This window comes from Salmo trutta, chromosome 25 (assembly GCF_901001165.1).
Source record: "Salmo trutta chromosome 25, fSalTru1.1, whole genome shotgun sequence".
In the NCBI taxonomy this organism is placed as follows: domain Eukaryota; kingdom Metazoa; phylum Chordata; class Actinopteri; order Salmoniformes; family Salmonidae; genus Salmo; species Salmo trutta.
This window is the reverse complement of record NC_042981.1, coordinates 2,913,291-2,940,670: the sequence shown is the minus strand read 5'-3', so window position 1 is coordinate 2,940,670 and position 27,380 is coordinate 2,913,291. Positions and strand designations below refer to the sequence as shown.

The following is a 27,380-nucleotide window of genomic DNA, read 5'->3' as shown; positions in this document are numbered from 1 at the left end:
GAGGTTTTAATATAAACTTTAATCCCAGAATAAACAGCAAAAACGCATACAATAATGTAACAAAAAAAAAATAATTACAACGCAGACCCACTTTACTGTACATTAGATGCTGCCCTTATTTCCTGCTAAACAAAAACAAAAACAAAACAAAAACAATGCAATGCAGGACAATATAACAATACAAAACCATATGCTGTCTGTAGAATAAATTACTGGGTCAGTGGGCCTGGTCTGGCCACACAGGCTGTGTTTACACGGGCTGCCCAGTATTGATCCTCTACTGTGTGTCTCAGTAAATTGCACTGCGCCAGCGATGGGGGGGGGGGGACGTCAAATTAATTATCTTGAGAGGTGGTGGCAGAAACTGACATAAAAAGCCTCACAGTGACACATAATAATGCATTTAGCAAATAGACAAAATTATCAGACTGCACTGTGTCAATACTATTATAGATAAGTGTCAATGGCAGACTGACTGACTCACTGGGCCAAGTGACAGGTAGCATCCCAAATGGAACCCTATGTAGTGTACTACTTTTGACCAGGGCCGCATAGGGTCGTGCACTACTGTTGACCGGGGCCCCATAGGGTAGTGCACTACTGTTGACCTGGGCCGCATAGGGTCGTGCACTACTGTTGACCGGGGCCCCATAGGGTCGTGCACTACTGTTGACCGGGGCCCCATAGGGTCGTGCACTACTGTCGACCGGGGCCCCATAGGGTCGTGCACTACTGTTGACCGGGGCCCCATAGGGTAGTGCACTACTGTTGACCTGGGCCCCATAGGGTAGTGCACTACTGTTGACCTGGGCCCAGGCCAAAATTAGTGCGATCAATTTAGGATGCAGACCTATATTTACCAAACTGCAAATCTTCACATGGTCACATATCTAATACTATACATGCAGTATGTCACTGCTGCCAGCCCACTCCTTCACTATATCCCAATTATCTCTCCTTCCATCCAACGTGTGCACTTCTTCACTTCCCTTCACTGATTTATGGGGAGATGGGTAGAAACTCCCACTAGTCCATGCCTCCACCAATCCAATGCTTTTAGATTTATGGGGAGATGGGTAGAAACTCCCACTAGTCTATGCCTCCACCAATCCAATGCTTTTAGATTTATGGGGAGATGGGTGGAAACTCCCACTAGTCCATGCCTCCACCAATCCAATGCTTTTAGATTTATGGGGAGATGGGTAGAAACTCCCACTAGTCCATGCCTCCACCAATCCAATGCTTTTAGATTTATGGGGAGATGGGTAGAAACTCCCACTAGTCCATGCCTCCACCAATCCAATGCTTTTAGATTTATGGGGAGATGGGTGGAAACTCCCACTAGTCCATGCCTCCACCAATCCAATGCTTTTAGATTTATGGGGAGATGGGTGGAAACTGCCACTAGTCCATGCCTCCACCAATCCAATGCTTTTAGATTTATGGGGAGGTAGCGAACGAGTGAACACTTCAAGAGAAAGAAGATACTATTGGCTATATTGGGGGCGGCAGGCAGCGTGGATCGAATCCCCGAGCTGACAAGGTAAAAATCTGTCTTTCTGCCCCCTGAACAAGGCAGTTAAACCCACTGTTCCCCGATAGGCTGTCATTGTAAATAAGAATTTGTTCTTAACTGACTTGCCTAGTTAAATAAAAAGGTAAAATAAAAAAATATCCATCGACTTGCCACTCCTATCTGAGGATACAGCATCATGGCCAGATGGGACCCTATGGGCCCTGGTCAAAAGTAGTGCACTACAGAGGGAATAGGTGGCCATTTGGCAAAGCCGTAGAGTTTATTAGCGGCTGCATGGCGGTGCTCAAAATGAAGGAACATAAAAAAGTGTTTACATAAATATAGGATCTGATGGGTCACTTCATTTAAACTCCATCAATGGCTGCCTCAGTGAAACCCCCCACTCGGTCATTCCATTTTGGATCTCTCCATCTTGGTTTTCAGAATTTCCTGGGGACAAAAAAGCGCAAGAGAAACATGTGTCCTATGAGTCTCTGTTGAATGATGGTAACACAAAATATAACTTTTGACTGAGCTTCTTTTTTAATAGATAAAAATGTGACCGGGAGTCATTATGAGAGAGAAGTTCCTTATTTACCTCCTCTTCGTCAAGCATTACTGGGAGGGCTCTGCAGAGAGGGAGCAGAGAGAGAGAGGGAGACAGAGATAATTGCTTATTTGTTTTTTTTGTATGTATATATTATTTGTTCATGTATGATTTTTTGTAAATGTACACTACCATTCAAAGGTTTTAGAACACCTTCTCATTCAAGGGTTTTTCTTTATTTGTTTTACTATTATCTACATTGCAGAATAATAGTGAAGTCATCAAAACTATGAAATAACACATATGGAATCATGCAGTAACCAAAAGTGTTAAACCAAATCAAAATAATTTATATTTGAGATTCATCAAAGTAGCCACCCTTTGCCTTGATGACAGCTTTGCACACTTGGTATTCTCTTAACCAGCTTCACCTGGAATGCTTTTCCAACAGTCTGAATGAGTTCCCACATATGCTGAGCACTTGTTGGCTGCTTTTCCTGCAGAATGCTGTGGTAGCCATGCTGGTTAAGTGTGCCTTGAATTCGAAATAAATCACTGACCGTGTCACCAGCAAAGCACCCCAACACATCAGACCTCCTCCTCCATGCTTCACAGTGGGAACCACACATGCGGAGATCATCCGTTCACCTACTCTGCATCTCACAACGACACGGCGGTTGGAACCAAAAATCTCCAATTTGGACTCTTGGCCCAAAGCAAGTCTCTTCTTATTATTGGTGTCCTTTAGTAGTGGTTTCTTTGCAGCAATTTCGACCATGAAGGCCTGATTCACACAGTCTCCTCTGAACAGTTAATGTTGAGATGCGTCTGTTACATGAATTCTGTGAAGCATTTATTTGGGCTGTAATCTGAGGTGCAGTGAACTCTAATGAACTTATCCTCTGCAGCAGAGGTAAGGGTGCCCGAGTGGCGCAGCGGTCTAAGGCACTGCATCGCTACATACCGTGATTCGATACTACAGTCCCACAGGGCGGCGTACAATTGGACCAGCGTCGTCCGGGTTAGGGGAGGGTTTGGCCGACGTAGGCCGTCATTGTAAATAAGAATTTGTTCTTAACTGGACTTGCCTAGTTAAATAAAGGTTAAATAAATAAAAACTCTGGGTCTTCCTTCCCTGTGGCGGTCCTCATGAGAGCCAATTTCAGTATTGATGTTTTTTGCGACTGAACTTGAAGAAACTTTCAAAGTTCTTAATTTTCCAGATTGACTGACCTTCATGTCTTAAAGTAATAATAGACTGTCGTTTCTCTTTGCTTATTTGAGCTGTTCTTGTCATAATATGTACTTAGCCCTACTTGGTAAAAGACCATCTTCTGTATTTATTTGCATTTATTTAACTAGGCAAGTCAGTTAAGAAAAAATTACTATTTACAATGACGGTCTACCAAAAGGCAAAAGGCCTCCTTGCAGGGATGGGGGCTGGGATAAAAAAAGTTTTTTTTACATTTTAAATATAGGACAAAACACATCACGACAAGAGACACCAAAACACTACATAAAGAGAGACCTAAGACAACAACATAGCATGGCAGCAACACAACATGACAACAACATGGTAGCAGCACAACATGGTACAAACATTATTGGGCACAGACAACAGCACAAAGGGCAAGAAGGTAGAGACAACAATACGTCACACAAAGCAGCCACAACTGTCAGTAAGAGTGTCCATGATTGAGTCTTTGAATGAAGAGATTGAGATAAAACTGTCCATTTTGAGTGTTTGTTGCAGCTCGTTCCAGTCGCTAGCTGCAGCGAACTGAAAAGACGAGCAACTCAGGGATGTGTGTGCTTTGGGGACCTTTAACAGAATATGACTGGCAGAACGGGTGTTGTATGTGGAGGATGAGGGCTGCAGTAGATATCTCAGATAGGGGGGAGTGAGGCCTAAGAGATCTTTATAAATAAGCATCAACCAGTGGATCTTGCAACGGGTATACAGAGATGACCAGTTTACAGAGGAGTATAGAGTGCAGTGATGTGTCCTATAAGGAGCATTGGTGGCAAATCTGATGGCCGAATGGTAAAGAACATCTAGCTGCTCGAGAGCACCCGTACCTGTCGATCTATAAATTATGTCTCCGTAATCTAGCATGGGTAGGATGGTCATCTGAATCGGGGTTAGTTTGGCAGCTGGGGTGAAAGAGGAGCGATTACGATAGAGGAAACCAAGTCTAGATTTAACTTTAGCCTGCAGCTTTGATATGTGCTGAGAGAAGGACAGTGCACCGTCTAGCCATACTCCCAAGTACTTGTATGAGGTGACTATCTCAAGCTCTAAACCCTCAGAGGTAGTAATCACACCTGTGGGGAGAGGGGCATTCTTCTTACCAAACCACATGACCTTTGTTTTGGAGGTGTTCAGAACAAGGTTAAGGGCAGAGAAAGCTTGCTGGACACTAAGAAAGATTTGTTGTAGAGCATTTAACACAAAATCCGGGGAGGGGCCAGCTGAGCATAAGACTGTATCACCTGCATATAAATGGATGAGAGAGCTTCCTACTGCCAGAGCTATGTTGTTGATGTAAATTGAGAAGAGTGTGGGGCCTAGGATCGAGCCTTGGGGTACTCCCTTGGTGACAGGCAGTGGCTGAGACAGCAGATGTTCTGACTTTATACACTGCACTCTTTGAGAGAGGTAGTTAGCAAACCAGGCCAAAGACCCCTCAGAGACACCAACACTCCTTAGTTGGCCCACAAGAATGGAATGGTCTACCATATCAAAAGCTTTGGCCGAGTAAATAAAAATAGCAGCACAACATTGCTTAGAATCAAGGGCAATGGTGACATCACTGAGGACCTTCAAGGTTGCAGTGACACATCCATAACCTGAGCGGAAACCAGATTGCATTCCAGAGAGAATACTATAGACATCCACCCCTATCTTGTCACAACACAACTGAGAAAAAAAAAAAGAAATTCCACAAATTAACTTTTAACAAGGCACACCTGTTAATTGAAATGCATTCCAGGTGACTACCTCATGAAGCTTGTTGAGAGAATGCCAAGAGTGTGCAAAGCTGTCATCAAGGTAAAGGGTGGCTAAATATATTTTGATTTGTTGAACACTTTTTTGGTTACTACATAATTCCATATGTGTTATTTCATAGTTTTGATGTCTTCACTATTTTTCTACAATGTAGAAAATATTCAAAATAAAAGAAAAACCCAGGAATGAGTAAGTGTGTCCAAACTGTTGACCGGTACTGTATATAATTATTAATATTCTAGCATATATTCATATACATTGCTTTAGAAACAATGACAACCACCATTCATGCCAATAAAGCATTTCTTGAATTGAGAGAGAGAGAGAGCAGAGAGGTGACCAGTTATATAATGTAGCAGTAACTTGGGTCAATACACCTCAAAATGTTCCTTTCTTTCCTACTTACACATCAGCAACAGTTGTGGGAATGTTCTCCTCAACCCATTTCAGGTCTTCATCCTGAGAACAAGAGAAAGGATACATTCATTTATTTGTATATATATATATATATACGCAAAACAGTGTCTTGAATCAGATTGGACTGTGAAAAGATGACTAAGTTAAGTCATCAGACCCCAACCATGGATCATCAAAAAGTCGTGCTATAAATTCTCGGACAACCCAAAGATTCCTAGATGCCCTTCCAGACTCCCTCCACCTACACAAGGACGTCAGAGTACAAAAATCGGTTAACCACCTAACTGAAGAACTAAATTTAACTTTGCGTAATACCCTAGATGCAGTCGCACTCCTAAAAACAAAAAAAAACATTTGTCATAAGAAACTAGCTCCTTGGTATACAGAAAGAAACAGAGCTCTGAAGCAAGCTTCCAGAAAATTGGAACGGAAATGGCGCTACACCAAACTGGAAGTCTTCCGACTAGCTTGGAAAGACAGTACCGTGCAGTATCGAAGAGCCCTCACTGCTGCTCCATCATCCTATTTTTCCAACTTAATTGAGGAAAATATGAATAATCCAAAATGTATTTTTGATACTGTCGCAAAGCTAACTAAAAAGCAGCATTCCCCAAGAGAGGATGGCTTTCACTTCAGCAGTAATAAATTCATGAACTTCTTTGAGGAAAAGATCATGATCATTAGAAAGCAAATTACGGACTCCTCTTTAAATCTGCGTATTCCTCCAAAGTTCAGTTGTCCTGTGTCTGCACAGCACTGCCAGCTGCATACTGGACCCTATTCCAACTAAACTACTGAAAGAGCTGCTTCCTGTGCTTGGCCCTCCTATCTTGAACATAATAAATGGCTCCCTATCCACCGGATGTGAACCACCTTCACTGAAAGTGGCAGTAATAAAGCCTGCCGGATATCAAATCTACCATTCCTCGCAAAACATTTTTGAAAAAGCTGTTGCACAGCAACTCAGTGCCTATACGCTGACTCGGTGAGTGAGTTTATAAAGAAGTGCATTGGAGATGTTGTTCCCACTGTGACTATTAAAACCTTCCCTAAGCAGAAACCGTGGATGGATGGCGGCATTCGTGCAAAACTGAAAGCGCGATCCACCGCATTTAACCATGGAAGGACGACTGGAAATATAGCTGAATATAATAATAATAATATATAGTTATTCCCTCTGCAAGGCAATCAAACAAGCGAAATGCCAGTACAGGGACAAAGTGGAGTCGCAATTCAACGGCTCAGAAACGAGATGTTTGTGGCAAGGGTCTACAGGAAATCACGGACTTCACAAAGAAAACCAGCCACGGACACCGACACCGACGTCATGTTTCCAGACAGACAAACTAAACACCTTCTTTGCCCGTTTTGAGGATAATACAGTGCCACCGTCGCGGCCCGCTAACAACGACTGTGGGCCCCGTCTCTCCTTCTCTGTGGCCGACGTGAGTAAAACGTTTAAACGTTGTTAACCCTCGCAAGGCTGCTGGCCCACACAGCATCCCTAGCCGCGTCCCTCAGAGCATGTGCAGACCAGCTGGCTGGTGTGTTTACGGACATATTCAATCTCTCTCCCTATCCCAGTCTGTTGTCCCCACTTGCTTCAAGATGGCTACCATTGTTCCTGTACCCAAGAAGGCAAAGATAACTGAACTAAATGACTATCGCCCCATAGCACTCACTTCCATCATCATGAAGTGCTTTGAGAGACTAGTCAAGGATCATATCACCTCCACCCTAGACCCGCTTTAGTTTGCATACAGCCCCAACAGGTCCACAGACGACCCAATCACCATCACACTGCACACTGCCCTATCCCATCTGGACAAGAGGAATACCAATTTAAGAATGCTGTTCATTGAGTACAGCTCAGCATTCAACACCATAGTACCCTCCAAGCTCATCATTAAGCTGGAGGCCCTGGGTCTCAACCCCTCCCTGTGCAATTGGGTCCTGGACTTTGACGGGCCGCCGCCCAGGTGGTGAAGGTAGGAAACAACATCTCCACTTCGCTGCTCCTCAACACTGGGGCCCCACAAGGGTGCGTGCTCAGCTCCTTCCTGTACTCCCTGTTCACCCATGACTGCGTGGTCATGCACGCCTCCAACTCAGTCATAAAGTTTGCAGACGACACAACAGTAGTAGGCTTGATTACCAACAACAACAACGAGACAGCCTACAGGGAGGAGGTGAGGGCCCTCGGAGTGTGGTGTCAGGAAAGAAACCTCTCACTCAACATCAACAAAACAAAGGAGATGATCGTGGACTTCAGGAAACAGGGAGCACCCCCCTATCCACATCAACGGGACCGCAGTGGAGAAGGTTCCTCTGCGTACACATCACAGACAAACTGAAATGGTCCACTCACACAGACAGTGTGGTGAAGAAGGCGCAACCCTGACAAACATTTACAGATGCAATCGAGAGCATCCTGTCGGGCTGTATCACAGCCTGATACGGCAACTGCACCGCCCTCAACCGTAAGGCTCTCCAGAGGGTAGTGCGGTCTGCACAACGTATCACCGGGGGCAAACTACCTGCCCTCCATGACACCTACAGCTTCTATCTCAAGGCCATCAGACTGTTAAACAGCCATCACTAACTCAGAGAGGCTGCTGCCTACATTGAGACCCAATCACTGGACACTTTAATATCACTAGTCACTTTATACAATGCACTCTAAATAATGGCACTTTAATAATGTTTACATATCTTACATTACTCATTTCACATGTATAGTGTATTTTATAAAATGTATTGCACCTTGCCCATGCCGCTCATCCATATACTTACATGTAAATATTCTTATTCATCTACGTAACATTGCAAAATCTGAAACTTTCTGTCCAAAAATGATGCAGAAAAATGAATCCATGCTTTTGTCACTTCCTGATTAGACTACTGCAATGCTCTACTTTCCGGCTACCCGGATAAAGCAATAAATAAACTTCACTTAGTGCTAAATACGGCTGCTAGAATCCTGACTAGAACCCAAAAATGTGATCATATTACTCCAGTGCTAGCCTCCCTACACTGGCTTCCTGTTAAGGCAAGGGCTGATTTCAAGGTTTTACTGCTAACCTACAAAGCATTACATGGGCTTGCTCCTACCTATCTTTCCGATTTGGTCCTGCCGTACATACCTACACGTACGCTACGGTCACAAGACGCAGGCCTCCTAATTGTCCCTAGAATTTCTAAGCAAACGGCTGGAGGTAGGGCTTTCTCCTATAGAGCTCCATTTTTATGGAATGGTCTGCCTATCCATGTGAGAGACGCAGACTCAGTCTCAACCTTTAAGTCTTTACTGAAGACTTATCTCTTCAGTAGGTCCTATGATTAAGTGTAGTCTGGCCCAGGAGTGTGAAGGTGAACGGAAAGGCACTGGAGTGACGAACCGCCCTTGCTGTCTCTGCCTTGCCGGTTCCCCTCTCTCCACTGGGATTCTCTGCCTCTAACCCTATTACAGGGGCTGAGTCACTGGCTTACTGGTGTTCTTCCATGCCGTCCCTAGGAGGGGTGAGTCACTTGAGTGGGTTGAGTCACTAACGTGGTCTTCCTGTCTGGGTTGGCGCCCCCCCCCCCCACCCCCCTTGGGCTGTGCCGGAGATCTTTGTGGGCTATACTCGGCCTTGTCTCAAGATGGTAAGTTGGTGGTTGAAGATATCCTTCTAGTGGTGTGGGGGCTGTGCTTTGGCAAAGTGTGTGGGGTTATATCCTACCTGTTTGACCCTGTCCGGGGGTATCGTCGGATGGGGCCACAGTGTCTCCCGACACCCCCTGTCTCAGCCTCCAGTATTTATGCTGCAATAGTTTGTGTTGGGGTATTACTCTGTTATCTGGAGTATTTCTCCTGTCTTATCCGGTGTCTATATGCTCCCTCTAATTCTCACTCTCTTTCTCTCGGAGGACCTGAGCCCTAGGACCATGCCTCATTACTACCTGGCCTGATGACTCCTTGCTGTCCCCAGTCCACCTGGTCGTGCTGCTGCTCCAGTTTCAACTGTTCTGCCTGCTGTGGAACCCTGACCTGTTCACTGGACGTGCTACCTGTCCCAGACCTGCTGTTTTGGGCTCTCTCTCTACCGCACCTGCTGTCTCTAACTCTGAATGATCGGCTATGAAAAGCCAACTGACATTTACTCCTGAGGTGCTGACCTGTTGCACCCTCGACAACCACTGTGATTATTATTAATTGACCCTGCTGGTCATCTATGAACGTTTGAACATCTTGGCCATGTTCTGTTATAATCTCCACCCGGCACAGCCAGAAGAGGACTGGCCACCCCTCATAGCCTGGTTCCTCTCTAGGTTTCTTCCTAGGTTCCTGCCTTTCTAGAGAGTTTTTCCTAGCCACCATGCTTCTACACCTGCATTGCTTGGTGTTTGGGGTTTTAGGCTGGGTTTCTGTACAGCACTTTGAGACATCGGCTGATGTAAAAAGGGCTTTATAAATACATTTCATTGATTGATCATCCCAATCTTATACTAGACACTGTTGATTTTGTTGCTGCAGACATGCCCAAAGTAATTAACCCTCTGGGATAGATATATATGTATATATGTGTGTTTTTATTGAATGAATGAACTCGCCGTTCTTTACTCAGTAGTTTTGAATTGAATGGACTGACCTCTTCACTCAGTAGTTTTGAATTGAATGGACTGACCTCTTTACTCAGTAGTTTCTGTGACTGGGATCCATTAGTCTCAGCCTTGGTGCCTCTCATCTTCATCCCCTCTGGAACAGAAATGTGGAGTTAGATACAGTGCCTTCAGAAAGTATTCATACCCCTTCACTTATTCCACATTTTGTTGTGTTACAGCCTGAATTCAAATTGATTAAATTGATTTTTATTTCCTCACAAATGTAAATTAAAAAAAATATATATATTTAATTCATTTTGAATTCAGGCTATAACATAACAAAATGTAAGTCAAATGGTATATATACTTTCTAAAGCAACTGTAGAGACCAGGGTTGCGGTCAATTCAGGAAGTACACTGAAATTCCAATTCTCGTCAATGCTTTTCAAATAGAAAAATGTGGAATTGGAATTTGGTTTACTTTCAGAATTGACCCCGACCCCGCTAGACTGGAATTGACCCCGACCCCGCTAGACTGGAATTGACCCCGACCCCGCTAGACTGGAATTGACCCCGACCCGTTAGACTGGAATTGACCCCGACCCGTTAGACTGGAATTGACCCCGACCACGCTAGACTGGAATTGACCCCGACCCGTTAGACTGGAATTGACCCCGACCCCGCTAGACTGGAATTGACCCCGACCCCGCTAGACTGGAATTGACCCCGACCCCGCTAGACTGGAATTGACCCCGACCCGTTAGACTGGAATTGACCCCGACCCGTTAGACTGGAATTGACCCCGACCACGCTAGACTGGAATTGACCCCGACCCGTTAGACTGGAATTGACCCCGACCCCGCTAGACTGGAATTGACCCCGACCCCGTTAGACTGGAATTGACCCCAACCCCGTTAGAGATCCCTATTGTCATATATTATATCAATACAGCAGGAAATCATAACGTTAAATTGGTTAAAGTCTTTCACCAAAGGCTTCATTCAGCATGGGTTCCTTGGCTTCATCCTCCTCATCGTCTTCATCGATCAGAGGGGAATGGGAGAACCTGCGAGAACACAACACAGCCTCAGACAGGCGCTATATACTATTATATATATGTTACTACACTGTTACTATTGTGTATATGTTACTACTGTGTGTGTGTGTGTATATAACTACACTGTTACTATTGTATGTATATATTATTAGTGTTATTACAAATTACCTCTGATCTCTATGAAAACATTAGGCAGGTACATGGTCTGTTAGAACATAATGATGACCTCTGACCTCTATGAAAACATTAGGCAGGTACATGGTCTGTTAGAACATAATGATGACCTCTGACCTCTATGAAAACATTAGGCAGGTACATGGTCTGTTAGAAACATAATGATGACCTCTGACCTCTATGAAAACATTAGGCAGGTACATGGTCTGTTAAAAACATAATGATGACCTCTGACCTCTATGAAAACATTAGGCAGGTACATGGTGACCTCTGACCTCTATGAAAACATTAGGCAGGTACATGGTCTGTTAGAACATAATGTTGACCTCTGACCTCTGGCTGTTGGCGGAGGGTCGTAGCAACACCATGATGACCAGGAGGATGGTGGAGAAGAGGAGACGCCAGAACGCATCGTCCACCCACAGATCCCTCCAACCCTGGACACACAGTGGACAGACACAGTGGACAGACACACACAGTGGACAGAGACACAGTGGACAGAGACACACAGTGGACAGAGACACAGTGGACAGAGACACAGTGGACAGAGACACAGTGGACAGAGACACACACAGTGGACAGAGACACACACAGTGGACAGAGACACAGTGGACAGAGACACAGTGGACAGAGACACAGTGGACAGAGACACAGTGGACAGAGACACAGTGGACAGACACACACAGTGGACAGACACACACAGTGGACAGACACACACAGTGGACACAGTGGACAGACACACACAGTGGACAGAGACACACAGTGGACAGAGACACACAGTGGACAGAGACACACAGTGGACAGAGACACACAGTGGACAGAAACACAGTGGACAGAAACACAGTGTATTAAAACACAAGACAACAGCAGACAGTACATCATAATCAATTATCATTTGTTTAGAATATGAAAAAATATTCTATATACACTGAACTATATACACTGAATACACTGAACAAAAATATATAAAAAACGTAAAATTGCAACTATTTCAAAGATTTGCAGTTCATAAGGAAAATCTGTCAATTTAAATAAATTCATAATGCATCTGTTGGTCACAAATACTTAAAAAATATATATTTTTTTAAATTAAGAGGGGTGTGGTTCAGAAAAGCACCATTAGCATCATGTAGCGCGACACATCTCCTTCACATAGAGTTGATCAGGCTGTTGATTGTGGCCTGTGGAATGTTGTCCCACTCCTCTTCAATGGCTGTGTGAAGTTGCTGGATATTGGCGGGAACTGGAACACGCTGTCGTACACGTCAATCCAGAGCATCCCAAACATGCTCAATGGGTGACATGTCTGGTGAGTATGCAGGCCATGGAAGAACTGGGACATTTTTAGCTTCCAGGAATTGTGTACAGATCCTTGTTGACATGGGGCCGTGCATTATCATGCTGAAACATGAGGTGATGGCGGTGGATGAATGGCACGACAATGGGCCTCAGGATCTCGTCACGGTATCTCTGTGCATTCAAACTGCCATCGATAAAATGCAATTGTGTTCGTTGTCCGTAGCTTATGTCTGCCCCATACCATAACCCCACCGCCACCATGGGGGCACTCTGTTCACAAAGTTAACATCCGCAAACTGCTCGCCCAAACAACGCCATACACAGGCCGGTTGGACGTACTGCCAAATTCTCAAAAAATATGTTGTAGGCGGCTTATGGTAGAAAAATGTACATTCTGGCAACAGCTCTGGTGGACATTCCTGCAGTTAGAATGCCAATTGTACGTTCCCTCAAAACTTGAGACATCTGTGGCGTTGGTGTTGTTGTGACAACACTGCACCTTTTAGAGTGACTTTATATTGTCCCCAGCACAAGGTGCACCTATGTAATGATCGTGTTGTTTAAAAATCAGCTTCTTGATATACCACACCTGTCAGGTGGACGTATTATCTTGGCCAAAGGAGAATATGCTCACTAACAGGGATGTAAAACTAATTTGTAGACAACATTTTTTTGAGAAATAAGAGTTTTGTGGGTATGGAACATTTTCTGGGATCTTATTATTTCAACTCATGGGAAACATGGGACCAATACTTTATTTTTGTTCAGTGTAAAATCTACCAACTCACGGTCTGGCAGTCGACCAGCTTAAACACTTTGGTCGTCCAGATGATGAAGATAATAGAAGCTACGGAAACAAAACAAAGTTTATTTTATTAATTTATCCTTTGTTTATTCAATATTGAGATTAACAGAATCTATTTTTTAAAGTAAGTACCCGAGTACAATAAACTCATATCAAATTGAAAAGCTGTGCCTTTCACAGCGCTGTGACGCTAAAACCATTCATAAATATTCCTCCAAACTCACCCAGAACAGAGAAGATAAGTGTGTTGGTGAAATGCTGATACAGAGACAGCTTCACCACGTTCCTACGCAGCTTCAGAAGGCGAGTGGTCTGGGACAAGCTGATGAAGATCCACCACATCACACAGGAGTCAATGAGAGAGAGACTCAGGTTAGCCACCAGGGCTACGGTTCCATAGAAACCCTGGAGAGAGAGAAAGGAGAGAGAGAGAGAGAAAGATTGAGGACAGAGGGACAGTTCAAAGAGCGAGAGCGAGAGGGAGAGAGAGAGATGAGAGAGAGACAGAGAGAGAGAGAGAGAGAGAGATGAGAGAGAGACAGAGAGAGAGAGAGATGAGAGAGAGACAGAGAGAGAGAGAGAGAGACAGAGAATGAGAGAGAGAGAGAGAGAGAGAGAATGAGAGAGAGAGAGAGAATGAGAGAGAGAGAGAATGAGAGAGAGAGAATGAGAGAGAGAGAATGAGAGAGAGAGAGAATGAGAGAGAGAGGGGACAGAGGGAAAGTTCAAAGAGTGAGAGAGAGAGAGAGACGCATCCACAAACTTCACAAGGCGTCTCAAAGTGATATATAGATGAGAAGTGTAGCGATTATCTGTAGCGACTCACTCCTGTGACGCGCAGCACTCCCTCCACAGAGGAGAAGAGCAGGTAGAGCAGGCCTACTGCTGCTAGCCGGTGGACTGTGGTGCCCAGCCTGGGTCTGAGAGAGACAGCGCAGGAAAACAGGAGCGGGGGGGGGGAGAAGGGAAATCAGTGCCTGTACTCACAAAACAGGTCTCAGAGTACAGATTGAAAAAAAATGGGGGGGTCTGATCCTCGATCAGCGCTCTTACTCAGAGACGCTTTGTGAATACGGGCCCAGATGTGTGGTCAAAGCTAGGCCATAAAACCAGGGCGTTGGTGTGTGTGTGTGTGTGTGTGTGTGTGTGTGTGTGTGTGTCACAACTCCTTGTACATGTAAACACTGTACAAGATTGTAGTGTGACAGTAGGGGAAACCTCCATTGATTCCATACAAATCAGTAGGTGATGGACAATAACAGCAGTTCAGTTCTGAACCCACAGAACAGGGTCATCATAGTCAGTACAGTAATCATATTGTACGCGTTCCAAATGGCACTCTATTCCTTTAAACATAGTGCACTACTTTTGACTGGAGCCCTGTGGGCCCTAGTGCACTATTAAAAAAAAAGGGGGGGGAATAAGGGTGCCATTTGGGATGAACTCACTTGACGATGCCGTAGCCCAGACTGACTATGAGCACTAGGATCCGAGCCAGAGATCTCTTCAGAGCAGACAGCAACTCGGCAAAGATTACAGCACCTTGGACTGAGGAGGGACAACATTTTTAAACATTTTAAAAACAACAAAAAGTAGATGTGAGTTGAAAGTAAATGTACAGATTTAACAAAAGAGAATGACCATGATGCAACTCTCCTTTAAATCAAATCAACCGATTGATCGACATATCAACAAACAAAAAAACAACAACAAAAAAATGACCGTGCATTTCAAAATAAGAGCGTGAATTTAACCGACCATAGTCTCCCCTGTAGCGGATACTCTGGTACTCGGAGTAGAAGACAGCTTTCTCCAACATGCCCAGGATGATCACTCCTCCGATCCAGAACTGGATTCTCAACAGATCCTTCCAGTAACAGGCAGACCAGAAGAGCCAGAGAGCCCCGAAGAACACATACACTATACACATCACCATGTAGAACTGGGGAAGAACAAAACACATCACCATGTAGAACTGGGGAAGAACAAAACACATCACCATGTAGAACACACACTATACACATCACCATGTAGAACACACACTATACACATCACCATGTAGAACACACACTATACACATCACCATGTAGAACTGGGGAAGAACAAAACACATCACCATGTAGAACACACACTATACACATCACCATGTAGAACACACACCATACACATCACCAGGTAGAACACACACTATACACATCACCATGTAGAACACACACTATACACATCACCATGTAGAACTGGGAAAGAACACACACACACACACACATCACCATGTAGAACTGGGGAAGAACAAAACACATCACCATGTAGAACACACACTATACACATCACCATGTAGAACACACACTATACACATCACCATGTAGAACACACACTATACACATCACCATGTAGAACTGGGGAAGAACAAACACACATCACCATGTAGAACTGGGGAAGAACAAACACACATCACCATGTAGAACACAAACTATACACATCACCATGTAGAACACACACTATACACATCACCAGGTAGAACACACACACTATACACATCACCATGTAGAACTGGGAAAGAACACACACACACATCACCATGTAGAACTGGGAAAGAACACACACACACACACACACACACACATCACCATGTAGAACTGGGAAAGAACACACACATCACCATGTAGAACTGGGAAAGAACAAACACACACATCACCATGTAGAACACACACTATACACATCACCATGTAGAACACACACTATACACATCACCATGTAGAACTGGGAAAGAACACACACACACACACACACACACACCACCACCATGTAGAACTGGGGAAGAACAAACACACATCACCATGTAGAACACACACTATACACATCACCATGTAGAACACACACTATACACATCACCATGTAGAACACACACACTATACACATCACCAGGTAGAACACACACTATACACATCACCATGTTGAACACACACTATACACATCACCATGTAGAACACACACTATACACATCACCATGTAGAACTGGGAAAGAACACACACACACACACACACACACACCACCACCATGTAGAACTGGGGAAGAACAAACACACATCACCATGTAGAACACACACTATACACATCACCATGTAGAACACACACTATACACATCACCATGTAGAACACACACACTATACACATCACCAGGTAGAACACACACTATACACATCACCAGGTAGAACTGGGAAAGAACACACACACACACACATCACCATGTAGAACACACACACACACACACATCACCATGTAGAACACACACTATACACATCACCATGTAGAACACACACTATACACATCACCATGCAGAACACACTATACACATCACCAGGTAGAACACACACTACACACATCACCAGGTAGAACACACACTACACATCACCATGTAGAACACACACCCACACATCACCAGGTAGAACACACACTATACACATCACCAGGTAGAACACACACTATACACATCACCATGTAGAACACACACTATACACATCACCATGTAGAACACACACTATACACATCACCATGCAGAACACACACTATACACATCACCAGGTAGAACACACACTATACACATCACCAGGTAGAACACACACTACACACATCACTAGGTAGAACACACACCCACACGTCAGAGAGGCCGGTACAGGAAGAAACAGAGCAGCTGTTCCAGACATTGAAACATGACATCATAATATACTGTCTTAACTGACGAATACCATCACAATATACCATCACAATATACCATCACAATATACCATCACAATATACCACCATAATATACCATCATAATATACCATCATAACTAATACATACCATCACAATATACCATCACAATATACCATCACAATATACCACCATAATATACCATCATAATATACCACCATAATATACCATCATAATATACCATCATAATATACCATCATAACTAATACATACCATCATAATATACCATCATAACTAATACATACCACCATAATATACCATCATAATATACCACCATAATATACCATCATAATATACCATCACAATATACCATCACAATATACCATCACAATATACCACCATAATATACCACCATAATATACCACCATAATATACCATCATAATATACCATCATAATATACCATCATAATATACCATCATAACTAATACATACCATCATAATATACCATCATAACTAATACATACCACCATAATATACCATCATAATATACCATCATAACTAATACATACCATCATAATATACCACCATAATATACCACCATAATATACCACCATAATATACCACCATAATATACCATCATAATATACCCTACTAACTAATACGTCACCATACTTATCTAATCAAGATATATTAGTGTTTTATTTTCCATACATAAAAAAAGTTAACATTTTTCTTCCACTTTGACATTCAAGTATTTTGTGTAGATAGTTGACCCAAAATTACAATTATAAACATTTGAATAAACCTTTGTAACAACAAAATGTGTTAAAGGTCAAGGGGTGTGAATTCAGATACCTCATCTACAGCTACTTCAGTATCCCTGCATGTTGTACATATGACACTGGCCCTAGACCTGACCCTGTGCCTAGACCTGACCCAGGCCCTAGACCTGACCCTGGCCCTAGACCTGACCCTGGCCCTAGACCTGACCCTGGCCCTAGACCTGACCCTGGCCCTGACACTAGACTCTAGACCTGACCCTAGACCTGGCCCTGACACTAGACCTGACCCTGACTCTAGACCTGGCCCTAGACTTGACACTGACTCTAGACCTGGCCCTAGACCTGACACTGACTCTAGACCTGGCCCTAGACCTGACCTTGGCCCTAGACCTGACCCTAGACCTGGCCCTCAACCTGGCCCTAGACCAGACTCTAGACCTGACCCTAGACCTGACCCTAGACCTGGCCCCAGACCAGACTCTAGACCTGGCCCCAGACCTGGCCCTGGCCCTAGACCAGACTCTAGACCTGGCCCTAGACCAGACTCTAGACCTGGCCCCAGACCTGGCCCTGGCCCTAGACCAGACTCTAGACCTGGCCCTAGACCAGACTCTAGACCTGGCCCCAGACCTGGCCCTGGCCCTAGACCAGACTCTAGACCTGGCCCTAGACCAGACTCTAGACCTGGCCCCAGACCTGGCCCTGGCCCTAGACCAGACTCTAGACCTGGCCCTAGACCAGACTCTAGACCTGGCCCCAGACCTGGCCCTGGCCCTAGACCAGACTCTAGACCTGGCCCCAGACCTGGCCCTGGCCCTAGACCAGACTCTAGACCTGGCCCTAGACCAGACTCTAGACCTGGCCCCAGACCTGGCCCTGGCCCTAGACCTGGCCCTGGCCCCAGACCTGGCCCTAGACCAGACTAGACCTGGCCCTGGCCCTAGACCAGACTAGACCTGGCCCTGGCCCCAGACCTGGCCCCAGACCTGGCCCTAGACCTGGCCCTGGCCCCAGACCTGGCCCTAGACCTGGCCCTGGCCCCAGACCTGGCCCCAGACCTGGCCCCAGACCTGGCCCAGTATACAGCATACATTCTCCTGTTGTTTTATGTCTTATTTCTTGTGTATTTTTTTTCAGTTACACTATTTTGATATTGAACACTGCAGTTAAGCATTTCACTGCACTGTTGGGACGGACTAGCAAGCTAAGCATTTCACTGCACTGTTGGGACGGACTAGCAAGCTAAGCATTTCACTGCACTGTTGGGACGGACTAGCAAGCTAAGCATTTCACTGCACTGTTGGGACGGACTAGCAAGCTAAGCATTTCACTGCACTGTTGGGACGGACTAGCAAGCTAAGCATTTCACTGCACTGTTGGGACGGACTAGCAAGTTAAGCATTTCACTGCACTGTTAGGACGGACTAGCAAGCTAAGCATTTCACTGCACTGTTGGGACGGACTAGCAAGCTAAGCATTTCACTGCACTGTTGGGACGGACTAGCAAGCTAAGCATTTCACTGCACTGTTGGGACGGACTAGCAAGCTAAGCATTTCACTGCACTGTTGGGACGGACTAGCAAGCTAAGCATTTCACTGCACTGTTGGGACGGACTAGCAAGTTAAGCATTTCACTGCACTGTTAGGACGGACTAGCAAGCTAAGCATTTCACTGCACTGTTGGGACGGACTAGCAAGCTAAGCATTTCACTGCACTGTTGGGACGGACTAGCAAGCTAAGCATTTCACTGCACTGTTGGGACGGACTAGCAAGCTAAGCATTTCACTGCACTGTTGGGACGGACTAGCAAGCTAAGCATTTCACTGCACTGTTGGGACGGACTAGCAAGTTAAGCATTTCACTGCACTGTTGGGACGGACTAGCAAGCTAAGCATTTCACTGCACTGTTGGGACGGACTAGCAAGCTAAGCATTTCACTGCACTGTTGGGACGGACTAGCAAGTTAAGCATTTCACTGCACTGTTGGGACGGACTAGCAAGCTAAGCATTTCACTGCACTGTTGGGACGGACTAGCAAGTTAAGCATTTCACTGCACTGTTGGGACGGACTAGCAAGCTAAGCATTTCACTGCACTGTTGGGACGGACTAGCAAGCTAAGCATTTCACTGCACTGTTGGGACGGACTAGCAAGTTAAGCATTTCACTGCACTGTTGGGACGGACTAGCAAGCTAAGCATTTCACTGCACTGTTGGGACGGACTAGCAAGCTAAGCATTTCACTGCACTGTTGGGACGGACTAGCAAGCTAAGCATTTCACTGCACTGTTGGGACGGACTAGCAAGTTAAGCATTTCACTGCACTGTTGGGACGGACTAGCAAGCTAAGCATTTCACTGCACTGTTGGGACGGACTAGCAAGCTAAGCATTTCACTGCACTGTTGGGACGGACTAGCAAGTTAAGCATTTCACTGCACTGTTGGGACGGACTAGCAAGCTAAGCATTTCACTGCACTGTTGGGACGGACTAGCAAGTTAAGCATTTCACTGCACTGTTGGGACGGACTAGCAAGCTAAGCATTTCACTGCACTGTTGGGACGGACTAGCAAGCTAAGCATTTCACTGCACTGTTGGGACGGACTAGCAAGCTAAGCATTTCACTGCACTGTTGGGACGGACTAGCAAGCTAAGCATTTCACTGCACTGTTGGGACGGACTAGCAAGCTAAGCATTTCACTGCACTGTTGGGACGGACTAGCAAGCTAAGCATTTCACTGCACTGTTGGGACGGACTAGCAAGTTAAGCATTTCACTGCACTGTTGGGACGGACTAGCAAGCTAAGCATTTCACTGCACTGTTGGGACGGACTAGCAAGCTAAGCATTTCACTGCACTGTTGGGACGGACTAGCAAGTTAAGCATTTCACTGCACTGTTGGGACGGACTAGCAAGCTAAGCATTTCACTGCACTGTTGGGACGGACTAGCAAGTTAAGCATTTCACTGCACTGTTGGGACGGACTAGCAAGCTAAGCATTTCACTGCACTGTTGGGACGGACTAGCAAGCTAAGCATTTCACTGCACTGTTGGGACGGACTAGCAAGTTAAGCATTTCACTGCACTGTTGGGACGGACTAGCAAGCTAAGCATTTCACTGCACTGTTGGGACGGACTAGCAAGCTAAGCATTTCACTGCACTGTTGGGACGGACTAGCAAGCTAAGCATTTCACTGCACTGTTGGGACGGACTAGCAAGTTAAGCATTTCACTGCACTGTTGGACGGACTAGCAAGCTAAGCATTTCACTGCACTGTTGGGACGGACTAGCAAGCTAAGCATTTCACTGCACTGTTGGGACGGACTAGCAAGTTAAGCATTTCACTGCACTGTTGGGACGGACTAGCAAGCTAAGCATTTCACTGCACTGTTGGGACGGACTAGCAAGTTAAGCATTTCACTGCACTGTTGGGACGGACTAGCAAGCTAAGCATTTCACTGCACTGTTGGGACGGACTAGCAAGCTAAGCATTTCACTGCACTGTTGGGACGGACTAGCAAGCTAAGCATTTCACTGCACTGTTGGGACGGACTAGCAAGCTAAGCATTTCACTGCACTGTTGGGACGGACTAGCAAGCTAAGCATTTCACTGCACTGTTGGGACGGACTAGCAAGTTAAGCATTTCACTGCACTGTTGGGACGGACTAGCAAGTTAAGCATTTCACTGCACTGTTGGGACGGACTAGCAAGCTAAGCATTTCACTGCACTTGTGCATGTGACGAATAAAACTAGAAACATACCATCATAAGAGGCCAGTCTGCAGGGGAGGAATATTCACGAGGCCCCTTCATCTCCACGGTCACTGTAAATACACAGACAGGCAGTCAGAGACAGGCAGGCAGTCAGAGACAGGCAGGCAGTCAGAGACAGGCAGGCAGTCAGAGACAGGCAGGCAGTCAGAGACAGGCAGGCAGTCAGAGGCAGGCAGTCAGAGACAGGCAGGCAGTCAGAGAACGTCAATTTCTCATTGCTCTGCAGACAGAAGGGCACTTCAATGATGAAGCACTAAGTCAAAGGCCTATGTTTATATTAGAGAGTGTTAAGTTACGGTAATACTGACTGATAAAGGCCAAGTTTCCCTGGACATCATTAGCCTCCTCCTCCTCTGCTCCAGGGCGCCCCCCGCTGGCATCTCCACGCTGCTGCGGCTGTACCTTCACTATAAACAGGTAGGGGCTGTCGGACCACGCCTTGGCCACAGCGCCTATATCCTTCAAGGGGACACATGACAAGACACTTCGAACGCATCCCAAATAGCACCCTGTTCCCTATTTAGCCAGTGGTGGGGAAAAAGTACCCAATTGTCATACTTGAGTAAAAGTAAAGATACATTAATATAGAATGACTCAAGTAAAAGTGAGTCACCATACGGACACGCCTGGAACCCAAATGGATGACGTCGCGCGAGAGAGAGTCGAGTGTGGCGTAAAATACTTTCGTTTTAAATATATTTAAATATCAAAAGGAAATGTAATTGCTAAAATATACTTAAGTATAAATTATTTTTTTTTAAAGTATAAATCATTTAAAATTCCTTATATTAAGCAAAGCAGATGGTACAATTTTCTTGTTTTGTTTAATATATGGATAGGAAGGGGCACGTTCCAACACTCAGACATGTGTGTTTAGTGAGTCCGCCAGATTAGAGAGGCAGTAGGAAGGACCAGAGATGTTCTCTTGATAAGAGGGTGAATTAGACAATTTTCCTGTCATACTAAGCATTCAAAATGTTACAAGTACTTTTAGGTTTCAGGGAAAATGTAATTGGTAAAAAGTACATTATTTTCTTTAGGAATGTAGTGACATAAAAGTAAGTTGTCAAAAATATATATTATAAAGTACAAATACCTCAAAAAATGACTTACGTAGTACTTTAAAGCATTTTTACTTAACGACTTTACACCACTGTATTTAGTCCACTACTTTTGACCAGGGTCCATATGCTGCCATTTCAGAAGCACACTTTCAATGCAAAACCCATTTAGACACAGGCATGAGTATATACAACCTGTTTACATAAATCTTATAAAACACACTATTAAACAGAGTTCTGATTGGCTTACCGGCTTTTCCAGCCACCCCTGTGGAGCGCTCTGATTGGAAGGCCTGCCTTCCTCGCTCTAAACAACAACAGAGTGACAGTTAGTGAGTACACAGATGGGTTAGCCATTTGATTTCAAATCACTTTTTGACCGCACCTCTTGATTTGAACAAAAACATTCTCTACATATTTGCCCACGATAGAAGTCAAATATAAAAACAGAAATAACTTATTTACATAAGTATTCAGACCCTTTGCTATGAGACTCAAAATTGAACTCAGGTGCATCCTGTTTCCATTGATCATCCTTGAGATGTTTCTACAACTTGATTGGAGTCAATTGATTTGTAAATTCAATTGATTTGGACATGATTTGGAAAGGCACACACCTGTCTATATAAGGTCCCACAGTTGACAGTGCATGTCAGAGCAAAAACCAAGCCATGAGGTCGAAGGATTTGTCCGTAAAGCTCCGAGGCAGGATTGTGTCGAGCTTCAGATCTGGGGAAGGGTACCAAAACATTTCTGCAGCATTGAAGGTCCCCAAGAACACAGTGGCCTCCATCATTCTTAAATGGAAGAAGTATGGAACCACCAAGACTCTTCCTAGAGCTGGTCGCCCGGCCAAACTGAGTAAACGGGGGAGAAGGGCATTGACCAAGAACCTGATGGTCACTCTGACAGAGCTAAAGAGTTCCTCTGTGGAGATGTTTAGAACTTCCTAGAAGGACAACCATCTCTGCAGCACTCCATCAATCAAGCCTTAATGATAGAGTGGCCAGACGGAAGCCACTCCTCAGTAAAAGGCACATGACAGCCCGCATGGAGTTTGCCAAATGGCACCTAAAGGACTCTCAGACCATGAGAAACATGATTCTTTGCTCTGTTGAAACCAAGATGTAACTATTTGGCCTGACCACACAGCCAAGACAACACAGGAGTGGCTTCGAGACAAGTCTTTGAATGTCCTTGAGTGGCCCAGCCAGAGACTGGACTTGAACCCGATCGAACATCTCTGGAGAGACCTGAAAATAGCTGTGCAGCGACGCTCCCCATCCAACCTGACAGAGCTTGAGAGGATCTACAGAGAAGAAATGGGAGAAACTCCCCAAATACAGGTGTGCCAAGCTTGTAGCGTCATACCCAAGAAGACTCGATGCTGTAATCGCTGCCAAAGGTGCTTCAACAAAGTACTGAGTGAAGGGTCTGAATACTTATGTAAATTTACAGATTATTATTTTTTTGCTTTGTTATTAAAATAGTTTTTTGCTTTGTCATTACGGGGTATCATGTGTTGTTTTATTTGTAACGTAACAGCACTTTATTTTGTATTAAAGTACACTGTCTAATACCTGTGGACTGATGAGGGGCTGATAGGGGCTGAAGTCTGTGTAGTACACCTGGAAGGAGGAATGGAGGGAGGGAGCAGAGATATAATACATCAACCAACAATTCTAAGTCCGTGTATGGCAACACCCCCCCCCCCCCCATAAACAACAACAACAACAACAACAGAATAGCCAACCGACCTTGGGTTGTAAAAGACCTGAGCAGTTGTCAAAGTACATGTATCCCTGGCTGTAGGAGCCGCTCCAGTCCTCCTTCAGCATGTGATCCAGACCAAACATAGTCAGTGCCTTGTTGTCCTACAGGAAGTAGAAATAGAAACAACTGACTGCACAAAAAGAAGAAGAAGAAGAAGGAAAAAAAAAGGACAAAACAGGAACATGTCTCTTCTCTTCTAACTGCACCTGTACATAGCTCATCTATAATTTAGCCCAAACTACTACCTCTTCCCCTACTGTATTTATTTATTTATTTTATTTTGCTCCTTTGCACCCCATTATTTCTATTTCTACTTTGCACTTTCTTCCACTACAAATCTACCATTCCAGTGTTTTACTTGCTATATTGTATTTACTTTGCCGCCATGGCCTATTAATTGCCTTTACCTCCCTTATCTCACCTCATTTGCTCACATTGTATATAGACTTATTTTTCTACTGTATTATTGACTGTATGTTTTGTTTTACTCCATGTGTAACTCTGTGTTGGTGTATGTTGTCGAACTGCTTTGCTTTATCTTGGCCAGGTCGCAATTGTAAATGAGAACTTGTTCTCAACTAGCCTACCTGGTTAAATAAAGGTGAAATAAACAAATAAAATAAATAAATAAATAAAGTAGAAATGGTGTCTAATAAATTCCAGGCAACACACTATTTTTGTGGTACTGCTATTAAACATTAATGCGATGGCATAGTTGGATATGTATTACTATTTCGCTGTGTGCTATTTGTGGTTCGTGTGCAGGGTTATGATGAGTCTGCCTGTAAGAATGGGCAGCAGAGAAGAAGAGGGGGGGGGGAGAAAAACAAAAAGGGGATTGTACTCACTGGAGTATTGAAAACTTCATTGTAGCAGACAGAGGAACGGAGGTACCAACTGATGTTGAAGGCCAGGGTGGGATCACATAAAGCCAAGTCGCCCTGGACTGTAGGAGGAGAGGAGAGTCAATAGCAGAAACACAGGGAAAGAAGAGGAGGGATACTTGTATTGGCTACTTGTACTACATTCTTATGAAGGTTATATGAAGTGTAATCATTTGTAATGATGGGAAAAGTGTAAGGCCCGTACCATAGTGTTTGTAGTGAAATGAAGGATACTGGGAGAAACATAGCCATATGGTCAAGATGTGTACAAAACGGCACTATATTCCCTATACAGTATAGTGCACTATTTTTTTTACTAGAGAGCAGATAAGAAACAGGGTGCCATTTCAGACGAAGCCCGTGAGTAATTTGCAGGGACAGGAGTAACAGGAAAACCCTGTTTAACTACAGCCGTCAAATCAATCTTTTCGGTCTGTAAACAAATCATCATCTTTGTTTTATTCCAAGGCTTACTATACTTACATCTCATGAAAATAGTTGTGTTGGCGTACAGTGTCTTCCGGAAGACTGCATTTTGTGACTATGGAAACGAATAGATCATGTTACCACGGCAGCAAAGCACCTTGGACAAGGTTTTATCTAAATACTTGTCATGGTTGTGCAATACAACATCAGACAACTAGCTAGTTTGGTATGTTATCAAGCGTTAGCCTTAGTCTTGTTAGCAGTATGAAATCTCAATTTAAGAAATAAGCAAACTAGCTATACACAATATTCCATTCACTACCAGACCTTAAAAGGTGAGTGGTAATGAGTTGGAGCAGGTACACTGTAGACATTATAGTACACTAATATATATATATATATATATATATATATATATATATATATATATATATATATATATATTACAGTATTCTCAGGTTATTGAGGACACAACTGAGTCTTCTAGGCTCAAGGAGTAACGTTAGTAGCAAATAATCTGTGGTAGCTAGCTAGTAGCCTATCTTCCCAGATCATGTGATGTAATATTGCTCATGAAAACAATGTTAACGTTAGCTTCAGTACACCTTCAGTTTACATCTGTCAACCCGGGATTCATTTACTTCCCTGGGCTTGACTGTTGTACTTTAAAAAGCCTGCTAGGCTAGGCTAAGCTAGGCTAGGCTAAGCTAGGCTAGGCTACGCTAAGCTAGGCTATGCTAAGCTAGGCTAGGCTATGCTAAGCTAAGCTAGGCTAGGCTAGGCTGAGGTTCCTTAGCTATCTTCCTACTGCAGCTGATATTGAAATACTGTCATGCTACAACACGTTAACAACACACATACAACACACACACAGGACAGTCACGGCGCATGTACACACTGAATTGATGTCGACATTCCACAAGGACACTTCTGCCCCGATCCCTGGACGTAAAATTGAAATAAAAAACAACAAACATGACAAAAACACCGTGACATCTGTCATTTTAAATTTGTGTACGACGCAGTTCCGCAGTCAGTTCCGGGCCGGGCTCTGTTTGCTGAGGGAGAGGCTAACCGGACACGCCAAACGGACACACGGAAACGCCAAACGGACACGTGGATGACGTCGAGTGTGGAGACGAACGGGATACGATATAATAAGGATAAAGAAAATCAATTTGACCTCTTAATACTAATTGTGTTAATGGGAAAAATGTCATCAATAAATGTAAAAAAAAAAAAAAAAAAACTATAATATTTTTAAAACGAATACAAAAAGAATACAAAATAATAAACTTATATAAAAAAATTAAAAAACACTCTTCCTTGTTTTCTAATAAAGAGTTCGAGCAATACATTAAGACCATTCTACATTCTTCTAATAAGAGCAGTTTACTAACTACATGTAAAATATATCACCAGGTTTGGATTACGTTCCCTTGGATATAAATCAACACAAAAAAAACACTATAGATCTGGAGAACAAGTGACTTTGCCAAATATGAGAATTCTATCTCTAAACCTGTTAGAAACACTTATATGTACATATTTATTAGCAGATAATGGCAATGCACCAT

General features: G+C 44.1%; 1 protein-coding gene across 2 annotated transcripts; it reads right to left on the bottom strand.

Annotated features, from left to right (window-relative positions):
* Positions 1–26,899, bottom strand: LOC115161836 (transmembrane protein 87A). 2 transcript variants are annotated; one of them, XR_003869430.1, is made up of 20 exons: positions 26,702–26,899; positions 25,861–25,918; positions 25,342–25,439; positions 24,478–24,594; positions 24,301–24,348; positions 22,971–23,027; positions 21,968–22,118; positions 21,648–21,709; positions 15,168–15,351; positions 14,858–14,957; positions 14,236–14,329; positions 13,634–13,814; positions 13,393–13,451; positions 11,639–11,742; positions 11,064–11,140; positions 10,158–10,228; positions 5,480–5,532; positions 2,115–2,145; positions 807–1,966; positions 1–773 (listed from the first exon to the last, which is right to left on the bottom strand). XR_003869430.1 is itself a non-coding variant. In XM_029712644.1 (19 exons), exons 1-19 carry the CDS (start codon positions 26,804–26,806, stop codon positions 1,925–1,927), a joined length of 1,692 nt encoding a protein of 563 aa, XP_029568504.1. In that variant the 5' UTR covers positions 26,807–26,899; the 3' UTR covers positions 1–1,924. The 2 variants fall into 2 exon arrangements, 1 of the variants encoding a protein (XP_029568504.1); XM_029712644.1 differs by having other exon boundaries at positions 1–1,966.
* Between the last annotated feature and the right edge of the window lie 481 nt (positions 26,900–27,380).